This window comes from Callorhinus ursinus, unplaced genomic scaffold (assembly GCF_003265705.2).
Source record: "Callorhinus ursinus isolate GAN/ISIS: 27379988/994484 unplaced genomic scaffold, GSC_fseal_2.0 scaffold28, whole genome shotgun sequence".
Classification (NCBI taxonomy): Eukaryota; Metazoa; Chordata; class Mammalia; order Carnivora; family Otariidae; genus Callorhinus; species Callorhinus ursinus.
Window position 1 is genome coordinate 8,458,505 of NW_027397090.1, and position 16,943 is coordinate 8,475,447.

At 43.0% G+C, this 16,943-nt stretch overlaps 1 protein-coding gene across 1 annotated transcript in view; it reads left to right on the forward strand.

Annotated features, from left to right (window-relative positions):
* The window catches only part of TRPM3 (transient receptor potential cation channel subfamily M member 3), an 816,058-nt gene that overhangs the window by 639,712 nt on the left and 159,403 nt on the right, over window positions 1–16,943 (forward strand). Inside the window, exon 8 of the mRNA XM_025891560.2 lies at window positions 13,312–13,435. Within this exon, the coding sequence (XP_025747345.2) occupies window positions 13,312–13,435 (124 nt within the window). The remainder of the gene's footprint in view (window positions 1–13,311; window positions 13,436–16,943) is intronic.

Genomic DNA, 16,943 nt, shown 5'->3' on the forward strand with positions numbered 1-16,943 from the left:
CTAATGCCTGTAATTATTTAATTGCAATTTTGCAATTTTTACTTTGCAGTTTTTCCCTCCATGGAATGTATTAAAGATACTGCTATATAGATACCTGTGTCATTGTCTCCCAAGTTCCACAAGGCTGGAGTAGCTTCAGTTATTCAAAATAAAATATGGCTACTTGATCCCTCCATGTTGTGTCAGCATGGAGAGAACAAAGCATTGACTTTAAAACAATTACCTAGCTAGCATTCATGGAAGAAAGTACTAGTGAGGGGAAAAATTTTATTGATCTCAATTGGTCAGTCAGTTCTCCACACTGATAAAATTTGCTTTAGAATTGCTCAGCTCCAAGTTGGGAAAGTGTGGCCTTGAATATAAACAGCAAACATCAGAAACAAACACAGAGCCAAGTAATCCATTATGATAAAGCAATCCTTTTCGGAGAACCACTGCCCATGACTTTTAGACAGCCCATCAATGCCAAGTGAAGACTTCAAAGGATGGGTTAACTACGTTCCTCTGAGATTTGCTTAGCTAACTTCTTGACCACCTGTTACACAGAAAACATTGAAAATAGTCATGCAGTTATCACACTTCAGCATGCCTGAGAATGCATTAGGAAACACAGATTCCCCTGAATAATCCTGAGTCAGTGTACCTGGGCTGGGGTGCAGGAAACTGTCCTTGAAACCAAAATCCCAGTGATGCCAGGGTGCCTGGGTGGCTCAGTCGGTTAAGCATCAGACTCTTGATTTCAGCTCAGGTCACAATCTCAGGGTTTTGGGATCGAGCCCTCCATAGGGCTCCACCCTCAGCAAGGAGTCTACTTGAGATTCTGTTTCTCCCTCTTCTTCTGCCCCTCCCCCAGCTCGCTGGCTCTCTCTCTAAAAAAATCTTAAAGAAACAAAAAATTCCAGTGATTCCAACCAGAGTGGTCCATGGACCACACTTTCAGAAACTCTTTTTAAATGTATACAAATGAGCTTTGTCTTCATACTTCCCTGATGTTTTCAGAAAGAGCTTCCTCACTTTCTGCGTGTCACACTCATGCTGGGCACACCAGCCATTGCTTTGTTACCACAAGCACTTTGTACCCACTGCCAACTTATGTCTCTGGAACCCAGTTGACTTGAAAAGTTTATTTAGCATGAATCACCTCATTTATTTCTTGATCACAGCTGTTCTTGTTTCCAAACATCTGTTAGACTTGAAAATGCCTCCCTTGAAGAGAAAGCTATGCCACAGAAATACTCACTTTGACAGGACTGGTAGATTTCTCTGTTCATATTTTTATTTACATGGATTTCTTACGGGCATTCAGTTCACTTCTTTCTTTTGAAAATGATTTTCTGACTAGGTCAAAATGGATGACCAATTTCAAAAGGGAAAAGAGAAAGAGAAACGTAAAAGTATTTAGACCCCAAATGGTGCTAGTTTGAATGACGGCTCTCTCTGCTGTTGGAGACACCACTGACAGCCATCAAAGCCACTACGTTCAGCATTAGAACGTCCTGGCTCATTTTCCTTAGACTCTATAGTTGCAAGGGACAACCCTTTAAGAGTCCCAATTTCCCACTTGCCTGTAGCATTGATTTTCATTCTTTGAAAGCCCTTGGGTCCCTTCTCATACGAAACCTCAGAAGTGCAATATATGAGACAGACAAGATACATACATGTTTACTCTGGTAAAGCTGGGGTGGAAGGCCTAGACCAGTGGTTCTCAAGTGTTTATCTTGCATCAGAATCACCTGGAGGGCTTATTAAAAATCAGATAGCTGGGCTCCATCTCAGGTTTTCTAGTTGGGGTCTGATTGGCCGGGTGATTTGTGCTTCCAAGAAGTACCCAGGAGATGTGGATGCTGTTGGTCCAGGGACCATAATTTTAGAGCCACTGGTCTAGAGCCTCCCTCGCTCTGCCTGGCTCTCACCCATGAAGGCAGCTCTGGGGCAGCTTTGGAGCACCTCCTCAAAATTCTAGGGGCTTCTTTGTGGAACCCAGTTAAAGACCATTAATCCACAGGTCAAGTCCACATTCCTTTGCTTGGACTCAAGACCCTTTGCATTCTGGCCCCAGCTTCTCCCTAGGGCCATCTCAACGAACCTTCCATTCACCAGACAACCAAACTGATTTGTCCTCCCCACTGCTGCCGTAAGCTTCTCTGTCTTAGCAGGAGATGCACACATACATTTCCTTACCCGCTTCTACAAGATAGCCTCTATCTCTTGTGAAAAGAAGTTGTGAGGACTTTAAAATCCACAAATATGTTTAAAATGTATCTGAGGGAGCCTCAGATAATAAAATGCCCTGGTATTTAATCCCTCTACCTTAGAGGAGATGAATTTTGAATCATCCTAGCTGACGTGAGAACCTGCAGCTTCTAGAAATAGAGTGGATTAACATCTCACCCGGTGGTATCATTAATAATAGATAATGTTTGCAGTGTTCTTAATAGATTTCCATTAGATTCCCCACACAATTCTCATTGTTGATTATGGACCACAGGATTCATAAAAACCGAATACAGCAGTGACCACCTGCTATAAAAGCTTCTTCTACCAGAGACACACTAAAGATGCATTCATTAAAGTAGCATTCCAAGGTTAACTCACGTCTGTACTACTGTTGTCAAGAAAAGTCTCCACTCAGCTTCAATAAGCTTTCTCTTTAGTTGTCGTAATTGCTGGACAACTGTCCTAGAGTTGGTATACATATTTATTGTGTTTTCTGGAGATATTCAGTGCAAATCAAGTATCCACAAGCAGTGATCCCTAAAGTAAGCAGTAAAAAATCGATTCCTGTAAGGTCACGGAAGTCCTAGTTCAGTGTCTTGGAGACAAACCTAAAATTTGGAGTTCTTCAATCCTGTGATATCCTTGGTATTCATCATTTTATAGTATATTTGAGATTTTATTATCTCTAATGCAGGCATGACAAATAGTTTTCATCTTGAGTGTCAACAACAATCCGCTGGTACCAGCATCCTAGAATGTTGTGTTGAGAATGAGTCTGAGGCCACATATGGGCTCAGGGGAAAGATTTCTGTGGTGGATTAACAATGATGCAAAGAAAGAAATGTACAGTCAACATACCATGGGTGGCTGCTTTTATTCTGGAGTGAAGACCAAGTGTTATAGATAACCCCATATATCACTACCAGGCAGTCATCAAATAGCACATTGAATTATGAAGCCAAGGGCAGAATAAGAAATTTATCTGCCTGAAAGATATCTGGGAAATAGTCAATGTCTCATCAACACTGTGAAGTGCATCAGTCTAAACTGACAATATAAGTCTTTCCCTACAGTCATAATACATAGGATATCAAAAACAAGAGGCTCTTTGTTGTGGGGTACTGTTTGAAGCTGGACTGAGGGACAGATTAACTGAGCAGTTGTCCATGGATAATTTATAAGAAAGAATAATTTAAAAACAGCAAGGAATTAGTCCATCACTAATCCATCTGAAAAAATAAAATTATACTTGCTCCCACATCTCATAGAGTAGAATGTGGGGTTAGAAGGAATCTTTGACACATGACTTTGAGAGAGAGTTGAGATTTACCTCACCCTTTCCCCCCACACCTCTGACCCTCTTCCCAAAAGCATACTTGAAAATTTGAATATTTTTTAAAGCTTCTGCATGCAAGAACCTGATCTAAACACAGTCTGTCATCTACTCTCTGGGGTAGCTATGATAATTATCCCCATTTTATAAATAAGGAAATTGAGGACAGAAAGATTAGGAAGTTTGCTCAACATCTCACCACTAGGGAGTGGTCTGTCCAGGGACACTGGGGCTGGAAGCTATGCTCCTAGCAGCTATACCATGTTGCCTCTCAGAAGATGAGACCAGTAACTGCAGGAGGCTTGCTTGCCCCAGAGCTGAGTGATTGTTAACAACAGCTTCCAGCTTCCCCCCTTCTCTCACATGCTGGTGAACTGTTCCTCTGAATAAATGTTGGACCAACTTTTAAAATATGTCAGTTAAAGAGGTGCTAATGCTTTTGCCTGCCCAAGAAGCTCATACATGTAAGTCCAGCTCTGATTCTGTCTTTTATGGAGGGCCTAAAACAATAAAAATCCCACTATTCCTCCTGCCTGGCTACATGCAATGGTCATTGATGGGATTTCACTTGGAATGAACACAGAGGATATGTTTTCCCCTTTAATTTTGGCAGCAGAGAAGCTACCTGACCGTGTGGCAGTCCCTGTATGCTTTGGCAACACATAACAGTTTTCACTCTTGGGTATGTTCATACCCGAAAGAAGGAAAGGAGAGAAATTACAGAGACACAGCCAAAACTGCTGAGGATTTTTTCACCTGCCTGTCCTGCTAGTTTCTGCCCAAGGTAAAGAGCTTGGCAGCCCTGTCTGCCTCAAGAGCACTGCTGTCCAATAGAACTTTCTGTGATGATGGAAATATCCTCCATCTGCCCAGTCAGCCACTGAGCACTTGAATGGTGGCTAGTGTGACTAAGGATTTGAATTTTAAATTTATTTAGCTGTATTTAATTTAAATTTGAATTGCCACATGTGGCTAACAGCTCCCATATTGGAGAACATAGCTGTAGTATTTATGTAATTGAGCTCCACCACTCGGGGACCCCTTGAGTGTCTGACGGATTTTTCAATGTTATTGGACATTGTTCCCTTCGTTTTTTAAATTACATTCTTTCATCCAACCGACATTGTGTGTTCAGTCATTCACCAAATAATTTTTTGAAGATTTATTTATTTATTTTAGAGTGAGAGAATGCATGAGCTGGGGGAGGGGCAGAGGGAGAGAGAGAATCTCAAGCAGACCCCCGTGGAGCATGGAGCCCGATGTGGGGCTCAGTCTCACAACCCTGAGATCATGACCTGAGCTGAAATCGAGAGTCAAACACTTAACTGACCCAGCCACCCAGGCATCCCTCAACAGATATTTTTTGAAAACCTGCTATGTTTCAGGCACTCTTCTAGACACTGGCAAAAATACACCTGTCAAGAAAACAAACAAAAATGTGGTCGCAGAACTTACATTTTGGCAGCGTCAGATAGATAATAAGTAATTAACTTAATAAGCACACTGTATAATACTTTAGAAAGTGATATGCTATGGGAAAAGAGAAGGGTGAAGGGAATCAAGGTAAGGGGTTAGTAGGAAAACTTCTATCTTCAGCACCTTGATCCTTGATGAAGACTGGAAAAAGAGAATACATAAGTAATATCACATGTCATCATCCATGCATCCAAGGAGTTAATCTAGTTAGGATTTTCTTGGATTAATCTGTCTTTATGAAATGCCACACATAAAATGCCCAGCCCAAATCTTACCTTATAATAGATTCTGAGTGCCTCTCTTTACAACGCTCAACCCCACTGCACCACCGCCCCTTCTGTTTCCTTTTGTATGTGTATCTGCGCCTTCTGTTTTACCATATCTAGCTCAAGATTCTAGAGTGGATTTAAAAAAAGTAGAAAGAAAATAAGGAGAAAGTGAACAAAAATAAGAAATGCTCCCTCTGTGGGTAGTGGTAAATGAAATTTTTTGAACAGATTGCATCCACAAGTGTGCATCCTTCCCGATTACAGGCAGCTTCTCCAAGATCATTCTCACTACCTCGCATTACTAGATAGAACCCTCAGGAAAAGCCCAGGTGAACCACTTTTCTAAGCTACATATTAAGACAAGATTAGAGGTACTATTTTCACAGGTCTTAGCTGATAGAAGACATTTGTATCTGGAGTTGATCTTCAGTAAGAAGCTGGGCAAAGTAAGTCCCTCCCCATCCCATCCCACCTATCGGTCACTTCCCTGGGTCCCATTCACATCACTTAACCTAAGAGTTCCTCTTCGGGATTCCAATTGTTGAGCAAAATATTTGTTGGCTCTCAATTAATTAAAAGGAACTTCGGGCATCTGAGAAGCTGGGGAGTAATTCTGGGGAAATACTGGATCTTTGGAACCACGTTACTCGGTCTCAGTCCTCTCACACATAAGACAAAGAACATCCTGTCTCAGGGATAAAACAGAAGCAATCTCCACTTGCATCTAGTTGTTAAACAACAAATCACTAACTTTACATAACCACACTGAGTTGAGCCTACATATTTAGGTTAGTGTAGTTCATTATCCAAGATTCTTCCTTCCTGACTCTTTGTCCTCTAAGTTTGGCTCTGATGCTTCCAGATATATAATCTTTAGCAAGGTAATTTCCCACTGCAGGTTCCAGACTCTCCATCTACAAAACGGTGGCTCCTAAATTATATCAATTAATTTATTCCAAAGTTCAAATCCCTCAGCGGAATTTTCAGATGAGCAACATACAAACTCCAGAAATATCAGAAGTTGAAATGTTATCTTACTGGTGATGAGAAGCTACTGCAGGGTTTTAAGAAGGATGTGATGGAATTATCTTTGCTTTGTAGAACAAACATTCAATCAAATGTGTGGAATGGATTAAAGGAGGATAGAAAAGAAAGCAATTCGTAGTCTGTTGGTACCATCTGAGTAAGATCTGACGAGGGCCCAAACAAAGGTAGATCGAGAATAACGTAAACTGCGGTGCTTGTGTGGCTTAGTCGGTTAAGCGTCTGACTCTTGATTTCATCTCAGGTCATGATCTTGGGGTCCTGAGATCGAGCTCCTCATTGGGCCCTGTGCTGGGCATGGAGCCTACTTAAGATTCCCTCTCTCTTCCTCCCTCTGCCACTCCACCCCCACCCCCGCCAACAAAGAATAACATAAACTGGAACAATACATTAGTAAGTCAAAATTTCTCTCTAGCTTTTGGCAGGTGCTTGTTGTTGCTTTTCTTCTCTAAACAGACCTCAAAGCGAAATGATGGCACCAAGAAGACACCCCACTGTTTTTGGTGGTGACTTAAGCTGGGCGTTGAGGCTGACCCAAGCATGCACACATTTGACTGAAGATGTCCCTTGCACACTGCATTTGATAGGGACAAAGTATGATGATGGTATCCATGGAAAAAAGGCTCCGGCCGATGCCCAAGGCCTCAAAGAAATACCTGGTACATAGTACGCGCTAAATAAATGTAAATAGGCCACTGAGTCAAAAGAAACTATTTGCAGGTTCTATGCTTCAAATCAGTAATAACATTCTGAAAATACTTCTGAGTGGTTACCTATCACTTTTAAGGAAAATGGTGATTTTCATAATCTGCTATTAAAAGAAAAAACGCAAAGTAAGACAGCTGAGGCTGTTTATCATTAAACTGTGGAAAAGACTGATGCTTTATAAGGTCTCATCTGAACAGAATCCCTTGATGGATTTGCTGGTCTCCAAGATGACCACCTTCAATATATTCCTTCTCTGTATATTCCTGCTTTCCTTCCACCAAGAGATGGGAGTCCCTCCCTCCTCTTGAACCCAGGCTACTCTTAGACATGCTTGATTCATTGAATGTAAGGAAATGACATTCTGGGACTTGTGAGGTTAAGTCAGAGGAAGTCGAAGTTTTTGCCTGGGCCTCTTCGAATGCTCTCTCGGAATCCTCCATGTGAGAGAAGCCAGCTGCTGTGTACAAAGTCCACGCACTGTGCAACCACCAGAAAGAACAACGAGCCAGTCCTCGGCGCTCTCAGCCATCCCCGGCTGGGTACCAGACACCAGAGCAAAGAAGTCATCTTGGACTTTGCATCCCCAACAGATGTCCCATGGAGAAGAATGGAGCCCAAGACATACAGCCAGCCATTCCATCCTGTCCAGCTGAGGACCCAGCGCTCACGGAGCAGCCATGAGTCATCCCCACTGTGCTCTGCCTCAATTCCTGACCTACAAAATCAACACAATTAAAAAAAAAAAATGCTCTGTTATATCACTAAGTTTGAGGGTGTGTTACCTATTATTACCAAAATATATGGCTTACAGCCCTATGAGTTCCTTGAGGCTAGAACTAAATATTATTCATCTCTCTACCCCTAGCAGAGTGCCTGGCCCATAGTAGGCACCAGTATTGTTTGTTGAATGAATAAATAAATAGATGTGCAGAAGACTGCATGGAGTGTTTGCAAGGTTTCACAGATGATGAAGCCTCCTAAATCTGCTATGTATCCCTCTTTCCCAAACATAAGAAAGAACTGGTGATCTCTGGCCTCTCTGAAATGGGAAAGTTCTTTCTCCAGCTTGGATTGGGAGTGGCCTTGTACTGTTGGGCTGAGCAAGGATGCAGAGCACCATTGGTCCCAGGAGAGAGCTCTGTATTGCACACAAAGACCCCAGCCACTGGCCATGCTACTGAACAAGAAGGAATATCAGTGAGCCAGGAGCCGTGTGGGACTGTGTTTTAATAACACAAATGCTTGCATAGACCTTGCTACGCATCAGGCCCTCTACAAAGATTAACTCATTAAATATTCACAAGTCTATGAGATAAGCACTCTTATAATTCTCATTTTACATACATGCAAAACATGACATGGAAAGACTAAACAGCTCGCACGAGATCATATAGCTGGCCAGTGACAGCTTCGCTCCAGACAGCCTAACCCTGGTGACTGTGATGGTTTTTATCCACAATATGGGTTCCCTCTCCGCGACGAATCATGCTGTTACTTGTGACCCCCCCCCCCAGTCATGGCATTTGGGAGGAAGGGGTAACTTTTACTAACCAAGAAGAAGGAGGAGGAAGAGGGGAGGGAGGAAATGGAGGAGGAATGGGATGGGAGGAGGAGAAAAGAAAAATGCCATTCTTTGTGACCCTTAGGCAAGACATGTAACCTTTCTGTCTCCTAGGGTTACATGTAGTAATTTGCTTTGGCATGAAGCAAATGACAAAATTTCATTTTTCTTTAGAGCATTAGAGATTCTCTGGGAAATGATGTCTTTTATGTACCAAATTGCGGTACTATTAATGATCTTTATTTATATAGGTAAAATTTTCTCGTGTTGTATCTGAACAAGTGAACTGAGAGCATGTGTGGAGGGCAGGAGAAGGGCTTCGCTCCTTGATGAAAGCCATTAACCTAAGTCTAGCTCTTCGCGTCCCATTGAATTCTAAATGCATTTTCTAATTTTTAAATCGAGGAACAAAACTCTGATATGGCAGGTAATTAAAGTCATTCCAAGAAAAGGGTGCACACGTGGGTTGTGTTGCTAGCCTTTGAACAGAATGCGAGTAGCCAAGGGTGCGAAGTTCCTTTGGTTACTCCGAGCACTGGATGAACAGTGACCTATTTCAGATACTTCTGTGACTCATCCAAAAAGCTCCAGATCACAAGTTCAGCATTTAAATGGAAACACAAATGCCATAGTATGGAGGTTTTCCTCACTTCAATTTTCCTCACTACCCTTCCTAAATCAAGAATCATTCTAATCTGAGGTATACCAAAAATAGCATTGGTCCATATGGAGCCACAAATTAACAGTTTCTATAAATAGGCACCATTTTGTCAAAGACCCAATTCTAAAATGAAAATTTTATATAATACTCTGACCGTGTTTTGATGTCAAGAAATTCTCAATCGCTATTCTTGTGCCATAAAAAGAAATCTAAAATGGACTTATTTCTATTTTTTGCTGGTGATTAAATATCACGGTCAAGATTTTTTAAATCCTTCCAGTGTTGGGCAGGAAAAAAAACAAAAAAACAAAAAAACGGGAAGAGCTAGGAAAGCAATAATTTCAAGAAAGCAGGCTTCCCAATATCCTACAGAAATATGGTCACACAGTAAGAAAGGGTCCTTAGAGAAGACAGGGGAAGTCTTTGTTGCCAAATAGAAAACATCTCATTTAGCTTAGCAAATACTTGTGAGGAAATCAGAAGCCATAGAATCTTCAACATACGAAATGCACTTTACCATTGTCCTCACTCTTCCCCGTATCTTCAGATTTCCTTCAGATGTTCTATCACAAAAAGGAAGAGCAATTCCCTAAAACTAATATACTTAAATTTCTACTTCCAGTGCAGATGATTAGGAAACTAAAAGACATATTTAGAGGTTTCAAACAGGAAAAGCAGCACCACGATGGAAGGCTGAATTCAGCAGACTCGGCTCAAGCACCAAGATCATCAACCTCATTTGGTCTTGTACAAATCATTTGGTCTCTTTGGGCCACAGCCTCCTCTTCTGCAAAATGGAATTAATACCTGCTTCTCTCTCAGACTGATGTGAAAATCAAATGATATGATCCCATTGTATGTCCTAAACCATGATGTGCTCTGAATACATCAAATGCTTTACAGGATCTTCTTTTAAACGTTCTTAAACTCTTTCTGCAAAAAGCATGGGACCTAATACCTGTTATTTCTTTGCCAAAAGGGGGAGATTTACAAATGCTCATGAGCTAATAAAACCAAAGAAACATCAAAAATGTGATTTTCCTCTTGATGCAATCAGGATGGTAAAAGAACTAAAGCCAGAGTAACAGTTACTTAATGTTTAATGAGTATAACTTAAGGCTTTGGAAAGACTAAATCATCTTTGTCTCACCTAAAACCACTCTGCTCTATCAGTGATTAGCACCCCACGCTTTAGAAAACACCAATCTAGAGAATCCTTGTACTTCTAGAAGTAGAATTCTGGGTGTTTGTTGCTAAATGATTTAACCAAAGGCACAACTTAATTCAGTTGCGAAATAAAGATCTTATACTTTTTAGTATAAAGACGTCTTCAGTGTCTTTCAGCTCTCCTCGCTAACAAAGCTCACAATCAACTAAGTTGCACATGATGTCTCAATTTTTACAAAGTCATAGACTACATACAAAGAACAGACAGATCCCTCAAACAGTTAATGACCTCAGGGAACTGGGATTTCACTACAGATGGTTAGCAATGGAAAACAAATCTCGAGTTGTTATCAAAATTAAACACCTGCAGGGCGCCTGGGTGGCTCAGCTGGTTAAGCGACTGCCTTCGGCTCAGGTCATGATCCTGGAGTCCCTGGATCGAGTCCCACATCGGGCTTCCTGCTCAGCGGCGAGTCTGCTTCTCCCTCTGACCCTCCCCCCTCTCATGTGCTCTCTCTCTCTCTCCCTCTCTCTCTCAAATAAATAAATAAAATCTTTAAAAAAAAATTAAACACCTGCAGATGAATGATTGGATCTATCAAGTGGCTAATGAGGAGAGTCTCTTCTTGTGTTGTTAATCATGTACAACATCTATGTATACTCAATATTTCAGAACTCTCTAGACCCATCCACATGGGTTGCCTGTCAAGTAGAGTGCTCACATCTTGACCCTTCAGGAAATTTGGCAACACAAATGGGATCATGTCACTCGCCAGCAGCCTCTCACTACCTGTGGGATGAAATCCAAAGTCTCTAACACCATCTCAAAAGTCCCCCATGATCTTATCCCCACTCTCTCCTTTTGCAACACCATCTTGTTCCACTCTTTCTTTTGTTCTCCATATTCTAGCCATACTGACCTTATTTTCTCAAAACTGGGCTTTTCATCTTTTCACGCTATTTCATCTGCCCAGAATGCTCTTACTTAGCACCCCCGCCCCCAACGTGCTAATGTTCATTTATTCTTCAAGTCTCAAATTAAACAGCACTTCCTCAGAGGAGTCTTCCCTGTACCACCTAGATTAGATTATATTCAGCTGTCACAAGTTCTCTACTTCTTTACCACTACCAATCACAGTTAAATTGCTAGGTCCCATCTTCCTACTCCACCGGTGTGTTAGCTCATTGAAAGCTGGGAGAGTGTGTCTCTCATCTATCCCTGTGGCCCTGGCAGGCACTACAGTCTCTGACACTGACACGGAATAGACATCACTAGGCAGTTGTTGAATGAACGAATAAGTGAATGAATGGTTTCAGACTGGTCTACGCCTAAGGCCACAGAGTCATCCGGAATAATTTAGTAATCTTGAGAGGATCTAGTATTATTTTTCAACTTCATCTGGATCATTCTCTTTTTCTAACTATTCATGATATAAACCTTCTTGGGGGGCAGAAGGCGTAACCCAATCCTCCATCGAGCTGCATGACATTCCAGGATCCTTGGTATAATCCTGTCATGAAGAATGCACCCTCCTCAAAGCTTAGGGAACCCATATTGTCCAACCTAGTGGGTTCAGGTGATCTTCACACAATCCTGGGGCACAGAAGGATTATCAAGCCTCCCGTCTTGCTTTCTTTGAAGCAACAAAACTTGTTCTGCTTTCACATTAAAGCATATGTTATAATTTGCTTCTCAAGTAGCCACAGTGAGGAAGAGAGGCCAAGGTATAGTGCACTTGGTGTAATGAGAGGCAGTAGTGTAATGGAAAGAGTACTGGACAAGGAATCAGAAGACCTAGATTCTGGTTTTAGCTCTGCCTCTTAATTGCTGATGACCTTAAGCATCTGGCTCTTTCCAGCTAAAATACCCTTCCCTTTTAAATTGTACAGACCTTTTGCCTACAGGGTTCCCATGAGCACCAAATGAGATAATTATATTTTACTGTTGTAGATAGGAGTTTCTGGTTCTTCAATTACGGGGAAAAAATGACAAAACCATAAAATGCTAGGCAAAGTATGATAATTTTGTCGCTGGTCCTTGAAAGAAGTTTTATCTTCCTGATTTTGGACAGAATCTATGAACAGTAAAGTGATTTTTCATCCCCTGATGGCAAATAAAGATAACCCAGTTTTCACCAGGTCATTTAGTGAGGGCGAAGTTAAAAGTTAGCTGGTTCGGCTTCGAGAGGCAACAGGGCAGTGGTTGGGTATCATGTACCTCCCTTGCTTTCCCTCATTCTTCTATAGCACAAAAACTCTCTCTTACTGAAATAGTCCATATTAGACCTCCTGTGGATCAGACTCTTTGGCTGTAACACAGCCGATGCTTGACATAAATGATGACCTGAATCATAGGTCAGATAAGTTACCACCTACAGGAATGGTTTTAGAAGAAACATAAGTCCCATTGCTCCTCATTGGTGCTCAAATTACTGAGATGGAAGCTTTTCCCCCACAATTAGAGATGAAGTTGAAATTTAAATCTTCATATAAGTAATGCAGTAAATTTTTACCAAGATGCTAATGAGTAAGGCTTTCTTTGATAATGGCACTTGAGGAACAGGGTATTAGACACATGCCATATACAAGAAAAAAAGAGACAGACAAAGGAAAAAAAGAACCAAATTCATCTTCTGACTACTTTTTTAGGTTCTGAGACATTAAAATGGATTGATTTTTAAGTGCACTGTTTTGTTTTGTTTTGTTTTTTTAATTATCACAGTTGAAATAACTGTGGCAAGAAAAACACAGGAAGAAATAACTCCTGTCTAAAGTCAATCCCCACAGTGCTTTCCTGTGTTCTAGAATATTTCTCAGGAACATGTACTGAAGAGGAGCTGGGTTGACCTGTGGTTGACATTGTTTCTAATTGCAGACTTATCAATGAATCTCTGAGAGACCAGCTGCTGGTGACCATCCAGAAGACTTTCACATACACTCGGACCCAAGCCCAGCATCTGTTCATCATCCTCATGGAGTGCATGAAGAAGAAGGAATTGGTATGTAAACAGTGTTTCCCACGAGTGGCAGAGTCCCCTCCATATTCCCTTTGTCCATCGAAACATTTTCTTGAATCACACACCAACTGTTCTTTATTTCCAGCCAAAGCTCACAACGTTCCTCAGTTTCCATTGGCTCCTGTAGCCTCCTCCCCTCAGTAGCTAAGACACTACTTTTTCTGCCCAGATTTAATGAAGTGTGTGCAACGGGGCCTCAGCACCCTCTTGAAGCTCACCCCAATGCTTCCGATTGCCTCCACCAAATGAGTTCAGGAGGGAAAATAGGTTTCCTCCTGGAAAATACTTCCCTTCAGGGCTTCCCTTTGCTTGGGAGTAGGGAATCACTGATGGACTTATTGTCAAATATCTTAGTGACACAGGACTGCTATGCTCACACACTAATCCATGCAGGTAGAAAAGGGAGGGGCCATGCCTGCGGAATGCTGGAAACTTCTGTAGCTTCTGAAGTGTCCTCCAATAACTACTGAAATATTTCTTACATCTGGTGCAAGTGTCTTGCAAATGTGGCATCATCACAGAGACCTTCTGTTAGAGTGAACAGAAATAACATGAGTTAACATTTAACGAGTACTTGCCATGTGCCAGGCAGCATGCTAAATCGTTACATGTATTAACTCCTGCCATCTTTACAACTGTCCCAGGGAGAGAGGTAGGATCATTATCCTCACCTGACAGATGAGGGGAGTATTTCATCTCTGTGGGAAATGCTCTTATCAGATATTGTCTCACTGAACCCCCTCTGGGCAGATTCCCTGGCCACCTCAGCAAGCAGAGACTATCCTCAGAGGTCACTTGAGCCTGCCAGCTGACAGGGGAAGTTAAAAGAGCAGCCTAAACCTGAGCAGAAGCCTCACTCAGGCTTTGAACCACCTCAAGTCTGCGTGGGCATTCTGGAATGATTAACTCTGGGGACTCCGGAGGTGGGGGTGGCACTTCTCCTTCAGAGGGATGCCAGGACCAGACCCTGAAAGGTTCAACCACAGGGAGGCAGCTAGGGTAGGGAGGGGCTGGAGTGAGTCACTCTCAGCCAGTTCCCCGACCAGACCCTCAGCTCCTCCAGGCGTGGTCTGGAGCTCACGATGGTGTCCCTGTGCCCAGGACTGTGGCAGGCTCACTGAGACTCCCAGGAGGGAGGGGAGCAGGGGAAGGAGGCAATTTCTGAGTTTGAGAAACCGAACATTTAGGAAAACAGGACTTGATTCAAGTAAGCAAGACACATGTCCGGAAAGCATCTGCATGACCTCTGTGAGAAACTTCAGCCCCTTCCAGGTTTGGTGTGAAAGTTGCCACCTCTAATCCTCGCATGTCCATAGACCCAGGTAGCCTGGCCACCTTGTATATATAGAGAACCCAGGGCACAGATGGAGTTCACAGCCACAACTGCTGGTACCCGCAAGGAGATTCAGTTCAAACACTTCCTCCAGCCCCAAAGAGGTGCATGAACCCCGGAGCCTGCTGCATGTAGGACAGATTTTCAGCTGACCGAGTGCTAACAGTGTCCCCAATGCCAACCATGAAAATTTACCAGAACTATCCATTTCAGTGATCCTGTAAGTTTCCTAGAAAATCTAGAGACTCATTTGCCACCTTCCATTTCCACACTGACATCTCCTCCTATCTGCTGTCCTCTCTCAGCTGCGGGCCCCCACAGGGGCCACCTTGCCACCCCCTGTCAGTCACACCTGGGAGTCATGTCCGCATCCAGAACATACACTGCTCCCAAATCCAAGACTTTAAAATCCACACACACGTCCCTGCAAACACAGCTACCCTCCCTCCTCCACTCACCACCATCACTTCATTCATCTCAAATTTGAACACCAAGCTTCTCCATAATTCGCTCCTCGGAGTCCAAACTCCATGGAGACAGAGTGTAGCTGATTGCAGTTTTCTCTGCCCTGTGCCTCACAGAGAGTCCAGACTGTTTCCCCTCTTTGCTTGCCTGGGTCCTCTCACTTACCCACCCCTCTGCCTGTGGGCCTGGTGCTTCTCCATACCCCTCCGGAAGTAGAATCTTCTGGCTCTTACTCAGATAGGCCTCCAGGGACATCAGTCTCCTCTCCTGCTCCCTGCAATTGCTATAAACCTTGGTAGTCTCCTGATGGCCTCTCAGGGGCCTTTGCAGTACATGTCACAGTCTTTATGGTATGGCCACACGAGCTTCCTGCTTCCTTTCCTACAGCTAGCTCTCCTGTGCGGTAGTGATTCTAAAGTGTAGAAGCAAACTTTGCAACTAGACTATTAAGGATGCTTATCCAGTCCATCAATTCAGGCTGTATGGGGGGAGGGGTGGAATAAACTGATTCGTCCTTAAACCTCATCAGTCAAGAAGCTTCCAGAGATGCCACAGGGACACGGAGAAGAGCTTGGGGAGAATTAGAGGGGACCTGGGATCAAGCTGTATTTGGAAGATGATGGACACATAGTCTGAGAGGCGAAACTGAAGGAGTAGCTCCCTGTTCTGTCCTAGCAGCCGAAGCGGTAGCATCTCGGTATCGTCACATTCTCACTGGGGGAGGGCACCTTGAGGCAAAGATCGGCCAAGGGCATAGAGCATGTGCTAATGGAACAAATGGAAGCAATGATATTAGCTCAGCGGGCTTGCTCGTTCCTCTTCTTCCTCCCCACTCTATAAACAGACACTTATCAAAGATCGATCCTTGGCTCTTTCCCCTTTCATTCACTATTCGAACTTCAGGTCTCATTTTGAGACAACTCCCAAGTACACCAATATCCAGCTTTGTCTCCCTCCAGCTCCTGCGTTTCCAGACTCCACTGTCTCACCCACACCCTCTTCGTCTTCCTTGTCTGGACTATTGCTGTCCCCCCGTAACTTGGTCTCCCCTAATCCAGTACCCTCCAGCAATCCGTTCTATATGCCAAGGGGTTGGCAAACATTCAGGTTTTGTGTGCTGCAGAATGTCTCTGTCACAGTTTCTTTGTTTATGTGCTTCTTTGTTTTTAAACAACGCTTCAAAATCTCAAAGCCATTCCCTACTTACTAGCCATCGAAAAACAGGCCATGGGCCAAATGTGGCCACAAGCTGTGGTTTCCTGGCCCCTGCTGCTCAGTAATGCCAGCTACTTCCTACCAAAGCACAGAACCAATGGCATCACTCCTCTGCATGGAAGATGTAACGTGTTGCTTCTATTTCCGGTCTTAAAATCCACCGCTTTTTTATGGACCTTTCATGCTAACTAAACCAGTCTTCTTGCAGTTATCTTTTTATTGCCTGCTTCCCTGCATTTGTTCAAACCTAGAGCTCTTTCATTCACCATAACCAATTGCCAAACACGTACGTGCCCACGAATGCACATGTGTGCATGCACGCGTTCACACCCACACCCACCCACACACACCCACATCCACCCACATCCACCCCTAGAATACACTGCACTCCTTTATCTGCAACTGTCTTGTGGTGCTCATCATTTATACCTTAAGTCATTTACATCTATCTCTGACTTCTCATGTAAGCTCCTGAGA